The 14,988-nt window shown below is 29.8% G+C and overlaps 1 protein-coding gene across 1 annotated transcript in view; it reads right to left on the reverse strand.

The window, feature by feature from the left end:
• The window catches only part of LOC134717663 (pleckstrin homology domain-containing family G member 7-like), a 109,413-nt gene extending 95,360 nt beyond the window's left edge, over positions 1–14,053 (reverse strand). Inside the window, exon 1 of the mRNA XM_063580163.1 lies at positions 13,852–14,053. Coding sequence (XP_063436233.1) covers positions 13,852–13,987 — 136 coding nt within the window. The 5' untranslated portion in view covers positions 13,988–14,053. The remainder of the gene's footprint in view (positions 1–13,851) is intronic.
• Positions 14,054–14,988: the final 935 nt, after the last annotated feature.

The raw sequence follows: 14,988 nt of genomic DNA on the forward strand, positions 1-14,988 counted from the left end.
TCTATTAGAAACTATTAACACATATTTTTTAGGCTGTTTTGGACTATTAATTAGTCTTTTAACGGGGGCCCTTTTTACAGTATCCTGTAACACACTACTATATGAGTCGTGTTGTTGACTGTTAACACGTTTCCTTTTACTTTTTTGATATTGCCATGGGTCTTGGCCAATATCTGATTCACTCTCTAATTCTGATGTTTCTGAACCTGTATCCATATTAATTAAATTTTGGGACATATAAGTTCTGTCCATAACTTTTTCATGGAGACCATCAATAAATTGTTCTATCACAGTAATGTCTTCTGAATCAGACATACTTAAATTACCAAACTACTACTCCCTATTGGAGAAGAAGCGTGACTAAATATATATATAAAAAAAAAAAAAAAATAAAAAAAAAATAGTAGAAAATTTTCTGAACCTAAGTTTACACAACCTGTATATAAATATCTTAATGTAATATCTAAATAAATAGCTGAAATATCTGAAATATCAATGCCTGTACATAAAGTAAGAAACTAAGTTTACATATAAATAACAATCAGTGCTCAGTAACTAAATGCATGTGTGTGACACCATTGGACTCACTACCAATGATAAATATAATTTTTATTTCAAAGTCTCATGCAAACAAGACAGATATATGCGCAAATGCGGGGAAAACCGGAAAAGGAAGTAGATCTGAAAAAAAAGTTAACGATTTTGAGTTCATTAGTACAATGAAAAATTCGGGAAATTTTCCCGATTTTTTTTTTTTTATTATTTATTTTTCTACCGTAATTGGGGACTTCGTCCCCATAATATGAGGCAGGCATTACCTGTAAATGGGGACGAAGTCTGTATGAATTATTTTTTTGTAACTTAAATATTTGTTAAAAAAAGAAACGGAAATATACCGTAACGTTTCCGATATTGGTTCTGTTGTTAGGGAGTTTAGTTGTGACGTTATTTAAGTTATGACGTCATATTCAATGTAAACAAAGAAACGCTATCATCAGGTAACGTTTTTTCATATCAAGGACTTATTAAAAATGAAATTGATATTGCGTTCCTTCCTTTTTATAATAGATTGGTAAATATATATTTTACTTTAAAAAGATTCATACAAACAAAACCGGAAAAAGGAAGTACATTGTAGATTTCTGCGCAAGTCCGGGATTTCAAAACATGACATAAAAAAAATTGAATGATTTTGAGTTCATTAGTACAATGAAAAATTCGGGAAATTTTCCCGATTTTTTTTTTTAATTTAATTTTCTACTGTTATTGGGGACTTCGTCCCCATAATATGAGGCAGGCATTACCTGTAAATGGGGACGAAGTATGTATGAATTATTTTTGTGTAACTTAAATATTTGTTACAACAAAGAAACGGAAATATACCGTAACGTTTCCGATTTCGGTTCTGTTGTTAGGGATTTTAGTTGTGACGTTATTTAACTATGACGTCATATTCAATGTAAACAAAGATACGCTATTAGTCCAGTCAATCTAGCATAAATTTGACCCTAACCTAAAAGTAATTGCAACAGAAGATTTTTAAGTTTTAATCTTTAGCATTATACCCCAAATATACACAGAAAAAAGTCCCATAAAATCTAACTTGAGGAAGACTAAAAAAATCACCATTTAAAATTCCTATGTAGATTTGTATTGAAAAGGGAGATAACTCTTGCAAAAAAGGCAGAAATATCAATAAAAATTGATACAAAATTATAACTTTACCGCTTCTATCCATCAGAATGTATTGATTTTTGATTTTTTAGCGGTCTTTACAGTATAATAAACAACTCTTAAGGTGTTTTCATATATTTTATCAAGCTATAATCTAGATTTCGTTATTCAATAGTTGACCATTTATTGAATTTTTCAACATGTCAAGGTAAAGAATCTCAAATTTAATAAAAATAATTAAGCATGTATTCTTCTTTTTGTGGTTTAAAGTTTCTTTAGATAGGTAAGTTGCTGAAATAATATACTATACAGATATAAACATTACCAAATTTTCACATTATTTTTTCAAAATGGTTACAAAGCTTCAAATTTGCAAATTCTTTAATGAAAAATGCATGAAAAAAATAAAACTACCCATACCATTTTGGTTTTGTACATTTCATGAACAGAAGATTATATATTTCAGTCAAATACAAACTTATAACCCCATCAAAGTATCATACTGTACATACATTTCAAGAAAAACAACCAAAAACTGACCAAAAAAGACTCATTTTTGTAAGAGTTATCTCCCCTTCCAATGTTAATTTCCATAGGAAATTAAAAGTGCTGATTTTGAGTTTTCCTCAAGTTAGATTTTATGGGACTTTTTTCTGTGTATATAAAGGGCATAATGCTATAGATTAGAACTAAAACATTTTCTGTTGCAATTAGTTTGAGGTTAAATCTTAGTTTGACTGGACTATATCATCAGGTAACGTTTTTTCATATCAAGGAATTGTTAAAAATGAAATTGCATTCCTTCCTATTTATTCTAGACTGATAAATAAATATTTTACTCAAATATTCTTACAAGACCGGAAAAAGGAAGTACATTGTAGATTTCTGCGCAGGTCCGGGATTTCAAAACATGACAAAAAAAAAATTGAACGATTTTGAGTTCATTAGTACAATGAAAAATTCGGGAAATTTTCCCGATTTTTTTTTTTATTGAATTTTCTACTGTTATTGGGGACTTCGTCCCCATATTATCATCGTTGATTAGAACTTTTTTATAATATATTCGATTCTATTGACTTATTAATTTTTAAGACAAAAAAATATTAAAACTGTTCTATGGATAGAACTGACTGAATCAATTCTATTCGTTGAACTGTTCTAGCCGTATAACTGACTAAAGATTTGGTCAGTTCTAGGTAAAACTGTATAAAATTGTTCTTGGATAGAATTGTACGGATCAGTTCTAGGTTGAACTGTCAGGATCAGTTCTAGGTAGAACTGACGAAATCAGCTATAGGTTAGAACTAAAAGGTGTTAGGATGACAGACTGTGTTCTACATACTGTCCTAGAACAGATTTGCAAAACTTTTATGAAATTTGGTCCTCAATGCTCTTCAACTTCGTACGTTATTTGGCCTTTTTAACTTTTTTGGAATCGAGCGTCACTGATGAGTCTTTAGTAGACGAAACGCGCGTCTGGGGTATATACTAAATTTAGTTAGTATCTATGATGGGTTTATTTTCCACATAACTTTTTCTAAGAACTGTTTTTTGCTTTAGGTTCAAAACAAACATCAGATTTATGGAACAAAATTATTATCAAACTCATACATTTGTACCTAACACTAAGGTGTCATTTCCGCGCGTCCACTTGTATTACGTGGTTTTGCATAAGCCTGTGTTTCGTATAAGCAAGTAAGCAAGTAAGTATTTTTTTTTATTATAGTGACATGTGTAATCACATTTCAGTAAAATATGTTATATACACAATGAAATACACCCGACCCATTGGGTCTATAATTAAGTCACCTTAAAAATTTAAACGTAATTCTTTTATCACGGATTTCAAACAAAATAATGAAAAGTAAAATTAAGCTACATTCAAAATAATTAATTAATAGTGAAAAATTCAAATTTATATAAAAGAAAAGAAAAAATAAGTATAACTGGAAGCCTTATTGTGATATTTTAAATGAAGGACTAACACAATGTGTAGATGCTTATTACATAAAGGTTGACGAGCACGATTCATGTCCGTCCAAATTGACCACTATTCTCAATTATCATCTCTTATTAAAAACATAATGGATGTCATTACAAAGCTTCGTAATTCTGCATTTTGTCCCTAAATTGGTATTAAAAATGCATACGATACTACAAATAGAAATATACGAACGAAGCTAAATGGACTAGGTGTAAATTATTGTACTGCTATACAGTCAATTTCTCTAAATGACCATTGATAAGAATGGGTTAATGTCAGTGGTCTTTAACAGAGATGTCTATTATCACCTATGCTATTTAAAAACTTTATATAAATGACCTGGTTTCTTTCTTGAAATTTTAAGAGTGTGGTATTGATATAGAGGATAAAAAAGTTTGTGCTAATAATGTGGTTGTTCTAGCATATTATGAAGAAAGACAATTTGATATCAAACTGTTAAACCTATTAGATACATGGTATGGAGAAAACTGTATAAATTTGTGTTAACAACTTGTAGTGAACACTATTACTGGTTTCTTATGTTCAAGCTACTAAACAAATAATCAATTTCTATTTTTATGAATAACAATGAACTGTGTTTTTCGAGTTAGCAGCAGGGGTTTCCAGAAACGCCGCCTTTTCCACCATGTGGTCCAAATCAATTGTTATTCGTAACAATAGATCTATTTAATTTACCCTTTTTTTTTTAGAAATAAAAACTATGAATTTTAACAATAGAACTGGGGTGTAATATTTTAGATAAAAGTGGAAATGTTTTAATCTGTCTCTGTGTATATACTATACTAACAAATAGTTTTATAATAATCGATTTTTTGTTAATGTTTAATGTTATAGTCTCTTCTAGTTCTGTACAGAGTGGTCCTCCTTTTTATATATCAATATAGTTTTACCATGTGTATAATGTTGTTTAATATATTGTCGAGAACTGAGACTTACAACAAAATGATGGTACATTTCATTTATCTTTTAAATTGTTTACACTACCATCTTCCTTTCAAAAGATTTTATTTGTGACACACCTGATACAGAAATATTTGTTCAGAGTGCAACTAAAATCGATAGAAATATGGTCAAAGAATTATCATTTAAAAAGCAATAGTTTAGAGATCTTCTTAAAACACTTACATCGGAATTCGTCTATATACTCATGTTTGTCTCGTATTAATAAGGAAACGTGCACATTAAATGAATAGCTATAACATTGAATAAAGAATTCAAAGTCCTTATTATTACAATTTTGTATCAATTACGCGGGGAAAGATTTTTTAGCAACAACAAAATGTCTCGAAAATCGTTTGATCTATTATTGTTTGACAAACGTTTGATAAAATAATAAATGCTCATTTGTGTTAAAGAAATAATGTGTCAACACTATGATCTCTCAGATATTTAAAATTAAAAATGGTGTCTGCAATTTCAGTTTGTTGCACCTTTCATGATAACACGCCATGCCGAGGTAAATATTCCAAAAGTTAAGAAATTATAATAGTAAAAATATGCATTTTCATTTTTATCTATCATTTTAAATGACACTTACCTTGATACGATGAACTATATTATTTTTTGACAAAATACTGTAAAAAGAATGCCTTATTTGAACGATTTATATTGCTCGTTTTTTTCTCACTGCATTGTTACTTTTTCTATTTAGTATCCAGTTTAGATAGCATCTATCAATTTAAAATCCTTGAAAAAAAACACAATTTCATACATTCGACTATCTATGATCATCTATCCTTGCATATAGGATCTAAAATATCTCCTGTCAGACTTGTTTAATGTACACGATATTTTATCCTTACAAAAAAGTATTGACAATTTTACTTTCTTTCAAGTTAAGTAAGATTAATCAGATTAATCCGCTGTCACGATCTAAACGTATCAACCTTCAATCAGTAAACAAATGAATTTCCCTCTATCAATTGTAGGCTCTCTCGTATAATTTAACGACCAAAGAAATTTGCAATTATTGTCCTGTCCGTGTAATTTACCAACAATTAACCTCTAAATGATGTCAATATCTAACGTGAATTAAAGGCAAAACTGTGAATTTATTCACAATGTTTGTTACAGATGCTTCGAATATCAACAAAGCAGTTATAACGAATATAATATATTTATATATCAAAGTAGACATTGTGCCATTTGTAATTAGGTGATAGTGATAATTCTTTTAATGCAAGTTCTGATATTTATAATTGTACATTTTCGTCTTAATAAAAAAAAAGATGTATCTAAAAACTGGTTCAGCATCTTAAATCATTATAATATTTCACCTATTTAAAACAATATAACGCTAAATCGAGAGAAAGATTTGCCAGAATAATTCTGTCCCTCTCCGTAATCGATCTCTACTTCTTGCTTAAAATATAGCCATCATATAGCAGCGAAATATCATAGAATCCATATTCCATAGAAAGGCTTGTTCTGTTTGCTTCTAATTTCATAATGATATGAAATATCAACATTTTAGGGCCAAGCATATTAAGGCAAATATCGATACAAGAAGAATAACTAATACAAGTCATTGCTTTGACGACATATGAAGCTTAAATTAATGTTTTTATCAATATAAATGAAATATGATATGATATATAATTGCTTAACGAATACTAAGTAAGATGCCGCAATCAGTCAACTGTTGTACTAACAACAGAATTACTCATCTTTGAAGGCTGTATGGTGACCTATAGTTGTTAATTTCTGTTTCGTGTGTTTTCTTGTGAAGAATTGTCTCATTGACAATCATACCACATCTTATTTATAGTTACAACTGAATGTTAGCTATAAGTTGTACTATGTCATAAAAAAAGTCTCCTTTTATTGAATTTCATATTGATAGAACAGTAATGTTATAATTATTGTTTTCGTCAAAGTTCCTTTTAAGTTTAGGGGTCCTCTTCGCAGTCCGCGTTTTAGACATGTCGATTTCTTAACAGATCAAAGACAATGGTTTAAACACTTGATCAGTGATCCTACCTACTATATTTTGTTTCTACGAGTAAACTTATTTCTACTGTTGATTTGTATTGATATTTGATTTGTAATAGATGAGACTTACATATCAATATATGAACCACCATTACATGTACATGTAGTTGATAATGCCATTAAACAATAATGACGTATTGACTGTGTCATAACATCTTTAATCAACTTTTAATTCACATGCAAATGACAGTTGCTCAACAGATTCTTAAACTTTCTATCAATAGACTGTCAATTACAACTTCACTTAATTTTTTGTAATTACAGGAAATAATTTGTCTCCTTCATTTTTTTTTGCAGCTAATTTATTAAAGTTTTCACACCTTCTTTAAATCGGCAAATCAAATATTAAAATATAAAGCATAACTGTATCAAAATCAAATGGATCAGGAAGAATGTTGTTGCGAAAAGTATAGTAATGAATAGATCAAATATGTTTTTATATTATTCTGCCTGCCTATTATTTGAGATTATTATTGTATATGCAGGAAACAATTTCTACAAAAAAGAACAGTAAAGATGTATAGTGGTTGTCGTTTGTTTGCCGTATTTGATATTTTATTGTGTTCAATGTTGTTGTTTTGCAATTGAATTGTTTTGCACTCGTTATGTCTGGGCCTTTTGAAGCTGACTATGTGGTATTGTTTTTTCTCTTCAGGAAAGGCGTACCCCATAATTGTTAACCTTTATGTCATTTGGTCTCTGGTGGAGAGTTATCTAATTGACAATTAAACTACATCTCCTTGTTTTTATATTTTAGTTTTGTTTTGCAGTTTCACGGTTAGATATCAAAGACATCGATATGTTCGTCAAACTCCAAGAATGTTATTAAACATGGACATAAGTGTCTTCAGGATCAAGAATTAGCAATTTAAAGAATAAGTTTTACTTTTAACTTGTTTCCCACATATTACTACTGAATAGACTTATTGCTTTGACAGTAATCTGATAGCATCAATAACGGACAAAACACGTTTTGTTGTTGATCTTCATACGAATATTCATTTCTAAATTATAGTCAAGTTACGCTTTCAAATAGATTAATTATGTTTACCCTTTATGTATACATGTTAGCTAAGTACAGAACAAACTAAGGAATACATATACATTTTTCGGTGAGTAATTACAAATTAATTGAGCATCACCACTGATACGAATTGTTAAAACTTTACAGTTTTTGAAGATCTAGATGATTAATCACAAATTAATTAAACACCAGTGATATGAATTGTGTATACTTCACAGAAAACATGTAACAATTAGTCCCGAAGAGTACACTTAACATTTTGTTCTATAAGATAAACAGAGTGAATGTATCTACATCAATGATCAACTTTGCTTTATTCGATTTGTGGGTAAAGTGTAATATCTTGACCGGACTGTGGACTGGATTTGACTGAACTCTCGTGGTTTACGTGTTTTTAATAACATATTTTTGCTTTATATTTTGGTTTTTGTTATTGATGATGATTTATTTAACAACTGAATTGGAATTTATAATCTGTCTTTCATAATTAGTTGTCTAAATAGATGACTTCGACCTCATGAACAAATGCTTTTCATCTATTAATAATTGGAATGACAGAACCAATTTTTTGATAACAAAAACATTAAACTGTATATTGTTTATTAAGTTTTTAGTACCTTGATCCCTTAGCGTAATTTCTTTTCCGAAATTTTGTATTGTGTATTTTTGTTTACTAATGAAAGCTGACAATAATCAATAAACAATAAATTCAAGAAGAAGACTCCGAAGAGTGGTTAGATCGGGATAAAGTGTGGTAATTTCAACTGCCATTGAAAAATTATGTTTTTTTGGAAACAACAATTTCTTTCTTGCAACAGGTTACATATGCACCACCTACTTTCACCAAGCCTTGGTTGACGTGATGTTGACATAAGAATAAAGTTTTCTCCATTCATCAGACGTCGGATCAATAATCAAATTGTATAGGACGTGACTCACTGTGACATAGCCTTACCAACGCTCCTTTTTAGCTTGTATTTTTACCAATATATGAGTGTTTTCGGGTCTCCCATTTTTTGTGCTTACTGTCGATGCACCGTTATAATAATCATTGACTGAGTTATATGGTCACATAAGACTTGTGCAGTAACCACTGAGACACCAAATTTATTTTCTTTTGATACTCTGAAAACATTTTTATATGCTATATTCTCATATTTTAATTCCAAATTATAATTTATTCACATTATGATGCGTTTTGTCTAAAAAATCGACTGTTTCTAGTTTTTTTCAGAAAAGTGTACCATGTAAACGTTATCAAAATTTATTTGTGCTTCGAATTTTTGTGTGCTAGTTTGTCTTTTGATGCATTTGTTTTGTTAAGCTAATGACACTTTTTATATAAATTTAAATTTATTCAGAAATGTTTAGTGCAATGAAACAAAAACACCGACAAGAACCAAGAGAAGATATTTTATAATTGATATGGGCAATTTTAAATTTCTGACTGATGTTTTTTTTAGTTAGTACAAACTTTCCTAAAATTAAACAACAATGCGACATGATTATATTTTATTTTTCGAAATTTAAAGAATTTCAAACATGTATCAAGCAATCAGGTGCTCTCGCTTGCTTCAATCGCACGTTAATAAACTAAGAAATTATTCTTAAAATATTTTTTTATGACTTCTAAACTGAGAATTTATTTTTAGAATAACTTTTTTATGACTTCAAAGAAGGAAAATTTTCTTTTTTTGTTAGATTATTTCATGGAAACAGAAACACCAACAAGTACCAAGAGAAGATATTCTATAATTGATACTTTATAATACAGATAAGTAGTTTTGATGATGAAAATAAAATAAATTTGTAAAAGTTTTTATCCGGCATTCTAGTTGGTCCCCGCTGGTTAAAGTTAAACTCTGTTTTTTCAACTTCCTTTGGTGGCAAAACCCGAACCCACGGCGTTGAAATTAGATTGACTCCAGTCATTTTCCAAATCAAGCACTCTTTCATTTTGACGTAATGTTTATTATTACGTAACGTCAGAATTCCGTTGGCCTTTAGGCCTCAGCGTGGCACTCATCGGTAGTATTATTGAATAGGCCGGATAGGCCCTATTGCAGAGAAAAGGTTAAACAACATGAAGATCGGTGACCGTTTTTCGTTTTAAACATGTCAAAATATATAGGGAACCGAAAGATACCAACGAGACAGTTCAAAGTGTATAGTCATTAAGATGTCAAGTTAACAACTACTAAAATCAGTTGTTTAAGAAGAAAGCCTCATTGTAAAGTTAAGGAAATACAATGCGACTTTACAGATGCAGATTATTTTGTATAGGGCCGTTCTCGTTTCTTGGAAAGACAACAACTTGGAAAATGAAAAGTTTCCTTTGAAAACCTATTTTTAAAACACCAATTTCACTTGTGTTTTGGAATGCTGAAACCATTGAAGCGAACGTGAGATTATGTATAGTTATATCGAACCCGTGATTTGAAACCCAATATTTTTTTTATATATTCAGTTATGTATAAAAATAAGATGATTATCTATCAAATGTAAACATGTATAAAAATAAGATGATTATCTATCAAATGTAAACAATGTCGAAAGTTTATTTTCCGAATCATGAACCCCTATATAAAGCTAGGGGTTAAAGTTGTGTAAACTATACAGGTTGTATTCAATTGTTCAAAAAGCATAATTGTATTTATGTTTTGACATTTTGTTCAGAAAAGAAATAAAAAGTAATTCTGCACCCCCTTTGCAAACCAAGAATTTAATTTCGAATATGTGTAAGTGTAGCACGTCACATAAAAAATTTGAATATACATCCGAGAGTAGACGGAATTGCAATAAGTCATATTATGCAAGTCCAAATATTCTATGAATACTTATACATGAACTATCCAAATATACGTATACACAAATTTGATTGCAACACATAATGAGAAAAGTAATGCTTTAGTGAATAATTGTGAAGCTTGATTTACGTTTATATGGTATAGATACATGTTATATCATGTACATATTTTGTCATCTCATGAACAAATGAAGTTGTTGGTTTGGGTTATACCAAACCTGTATAAGCGGGTCTAATGATGGCGACAGAGAAGTACTTCAGAAACACACGATACACCATTGCATCTGTACAATTGGTTAAATGTCACATGTTTATGAAAAGTAAAATAAAGTAAATGTTTATTCTATGATAATAGAAAAAAAACCGTTTTACTCTATTATTTAAAGTAGATTATTCTTAATCCCTGTTATTGTTTCAATTACATGTTTTTCAAGGAATTGAAATTGTTCAATTAGTAGTTATCCTATTTTGTATAATTTAAATGCAACTGTTGTAAATGAATGGCATTACTGTATCTATAAATTTCAAATTGTTTATGATTGAACAAATAAAGCTCCCATAAACAACTTCACTGTTTTATGATGTTCCAATAAACATCCCTTTATTATCAACATTTTTCATTACACCATTTCCATCAACTCGATTTTAGTAAAACATTTCAGATGTATAAAGTTATATCGAATTGCAAGCTAATGGAAAGATCACGAATTATGTCACAGTTTTTACGACAACATTTATTTTTTTACACTAGTTTTGTCTTTTATACTCTTAAACTCAATTTTGGCAGAAAAAAGAAGCAAAATTATTATTTAACGGTGTTTTACAACTTGAATAAAAACTCACCAAAGACGTCATCGTCACTTGAATTATTCAGGTTTTCGCAAAGAGCAGACGACAGTTGTTGCAAACGACGTGTGTATAATTCCTTCAGATTCTGCACAAAATGGTATAATCTGGTGTTATTTTCTTCAGAGTCCATTTTTCTCTTAAAAGCTATCTTATATTTATGTTTACCCATTATATATACATGTTCGCAACGTGCCAAAAAAGTTGCGGATTGCATACAAATTTTTGTGATGATTAATTACAAATATTTGAAGCATCCCCGATGATACGAAATGAGGATGTAACAGATCTAGATGATTAATCAAAAATTAATTAAACACCAAGAATATGAATTTGTAAACTTTACAAAAACATGTAACAATTAATCTAATACAGTGTTCTTTACATTTATTAGATAAGATAAACAAAGTGAATGTAGCTACTTCAATGGACAATTTTATTTCATACAATGTATGTTTTCTCTTTAAAATCATTCTGCTAACAAATGATTACTCAACTGTCATACATAATAAAGTACAAACCAATATGTTTTTCTTTTAAAGGAAAAAAATATGTTTGAAAATAATTTTAAAATATATGTATATACCTTAGAGGTGTTTTTCTCTTAAATGTTTAATATAATGTTTTGAGACATTTTTTTAGCAATAACTTTTGATTACAACTATCAACAAAGGACAAGATTGTTTGAAGTAACAGGCAGATTAGATAGTTGATTTTTGTTTGCTCATCGTCTCTGGGACCCAATTAACAATCATTAAGGTAGGCTATGCAAATTGTAATGAAGCGCGGCAGTTTCTACTGCCATATTTTTGTATGGTATATTGGACCCTTACGTAATCACAAGATTGTTATCGTGTTCGATGTTAATATATTAGATTTTGCTGCATAAACCCGGACGAAAGACTGAAGTGTAAGTCCTGCAAACTATAGGTTTTATTCAACTTTGAATGACACATAAGATTTCTGGTATTACGTTTAGAAACTAAACAAATATAATAATGAACGTTTTTGAACACCATGGATTTGGAAATTACATCTGTTGACACGTAGCACGTCAATATAGCCACATAACACATTTTACCTAATGGATTAACGATCAATTTCATTCTGCTCTGAGGGAAGACGGATCTAGCCACTATTTCAGATCTTGAAAATTATCTTTGCAAGCATATAAATAAAAGAGTATATATGCATGTATACAGTTTCATGAACATTAAGCGATTTTGGGTTTGATGATCTGAAACGTTTTATACGAGGATCTTATGATGAAATATAATCTCGTGTACATTTATGTAATCTCATGCACTTGCTCGTATTAAAAATTGCTGATTTGGTTGATCCTACACATTTATGAATAATAAAGCCTATTAAAAAGTATGTCATGCAACAAAACCGACCAGTTTTTTCTCTGCATAAAATGTCTTGTACCATGTCAGGAAAATGGCAATTGTTATATTATATTTCGTTTCTTTGTGTGTTACATTTTAATGTTGTGTTTCCGTTGTGTCGAAATCTTTTATATTCCATGCGTTTCCCTCAGTTTTAGTTATTAACCCGGATTTGGTTTTTTCATTCAATCGATTTATAAATGTCGAACAGCGGTGTACTACTGTTGCCTCTATTGCGAAACACATGCTCTGGTTGTAAATGTAACAATCGTTAAATATTACTTATTTATATAAGGCACATACTTTTTCATATACTCAATCCTCGTTTGATTATTGAAGTTAAATATAATCTATCGTCGTTAATTAAGGAAAAGATGTTTTTGAACTAGAAATGTTTCATCAGAGTTTATCAGATTGTGTATACTTCAGAGACAACTGTTGTAAGTAATTGGCATTACTGAATCTGTAAATTTCAGATTGTTTATGATTGAACAAATGAAGCTCTCATAAACAGCTCAGCTGTTTCAAGATGCTCTAATAAATATCCGTTTATTATCAACAATTTTCATTATCCTGTTATATGAAATCGACTCTAGTATAACACTTAAAAAGAGGGTCGTAAGACACCAATTTTATCAGGTGAAAATGAACTGACAACGCCATAGCTTAAAAATGAAAAAGACCAACAGAAAAACAATAAGTACACAAATCACAACATGGAAAACAAAAGACTAAGCAAAACAGGTGCTCCGGAAGATTAAGCGGGTCCAACTACACATGTAGCATCCGTTTTGTTGCTAATGTTAATACAAACCCATTAGCTCGTCTTATTTGGTAGGATACATTCGCGAAAAGGGGGTATTATTGTTGTTACGATATAATGAATATGTTCGCTTTCACCTGTGAAACAGACTAAGTTGTATGGAATTAAAAAGATAATCGATGACTACGAGCGATTTTTCGTTAATAAAGTTTCCGAAAGCAATATATCTAGTTTTACCATACATGTATATTCTAAAACAAATATGCGTTTCTAGATAAAAAAAAAACAAAAAAAACAAGACAAACATTTACATTATCGGTGATTTTATAAAAAGTTCTATAAATATAAACTCACCAAAGACGTCATCGTCAATAGAACTCTTCAGCTTTTCGCCAGAAGCCACCGACAGATGCAGCAAACGATATTTGTAATATTCCCACACATTCTGAACAAGATTGTATAATCCTAGGTTATTTTCATCAGAGTCCATTATTTCCTTTTTAAAGCTAACTTATTATTCATTTAACGCAATTCAGCTATAATTTACATCTTGGCAATTAACGCTGTCTAGTTCTTTCCGAAAACACATTAAAACATATTGAAAGGATTTTGGCGTATTAACTTAATTCCAAGATATATTCTTGCCGAAATCCAATATAGTTCGTCAAATGTACGGAAATACCTGTCCAGATAAACTAAGATAATGGTCATAACAATTGATACATCCTATTGTGGACAACTTATATCACACTTTTGCTTTTGTTGGCAGTGTTTTGACCACAGTAAACACATTAAAGCGTATTTATTATTTGGTACTTAAAGAACATGAGTTTGACACATTTCATTGTTCTTTCATGTCAGTAACTATCAATGTTGTAAAGAATTCACGTCAATGTTTCAAATTGATAGCAATTTGCTGTCTGTATACAAATGGTTCATTTCTGTAATATTTTCAAACACAACTAATATCTTTTTCTTGTGAAAATCGAACACTATTCATTAATTCTGTAAATAAATTGCTCTTTTTGATATAATGCATTGCCTTCTGCCGTCACTTTCCCTCTTTGTAAGATATTTAGTTATTCGTTTTGATTCGTCTGAATCCCAGTAATAGTCAAGACTTGTATGTTGTGAATAAAACATAATATTATGGTCCATGTTTCATCCTATAGTCTGTAACAGGATTACGAAATGTACTTCATTTAAGATGATTAAATAACAGAGTTTTGTCTGTTGTGCTAATCAAGGACTCTAAGATTTTTATTTGATACGGACTTGAGTGTTACTTACAACCAATCGTGATAAAGATTGAATCTCTAATGTATCAAATTTTAGAAGTGAGACACTCTCGTTGCCTTTAAAATTTCATTATAAATGTTAAGTATCTCAATAAACTCAATATTATTATTTAAAATCTCAAAACTAGAATGAAGTACAATAAAATATGTCATTCATAAAATTGAATATTGAAAAGACCGTCTGTATAAATAC

Source organism: Mytilus trossulus, chromosome 1 (assembly GCF_036588685.1).
Source record: "Mytilus trossulus isolate FHL-02 chromosome 1, PNRI_Mtr1.1.1.hap1, whole genome shotgun sequence".
Classification (NCBI taxonomy): domain Eukaryota; kingdom Metazoa; phylum Mollusca; class Bivalvia; order Mytilida; family Mytilidae; genus Mytilus; species Mytilus trossulus.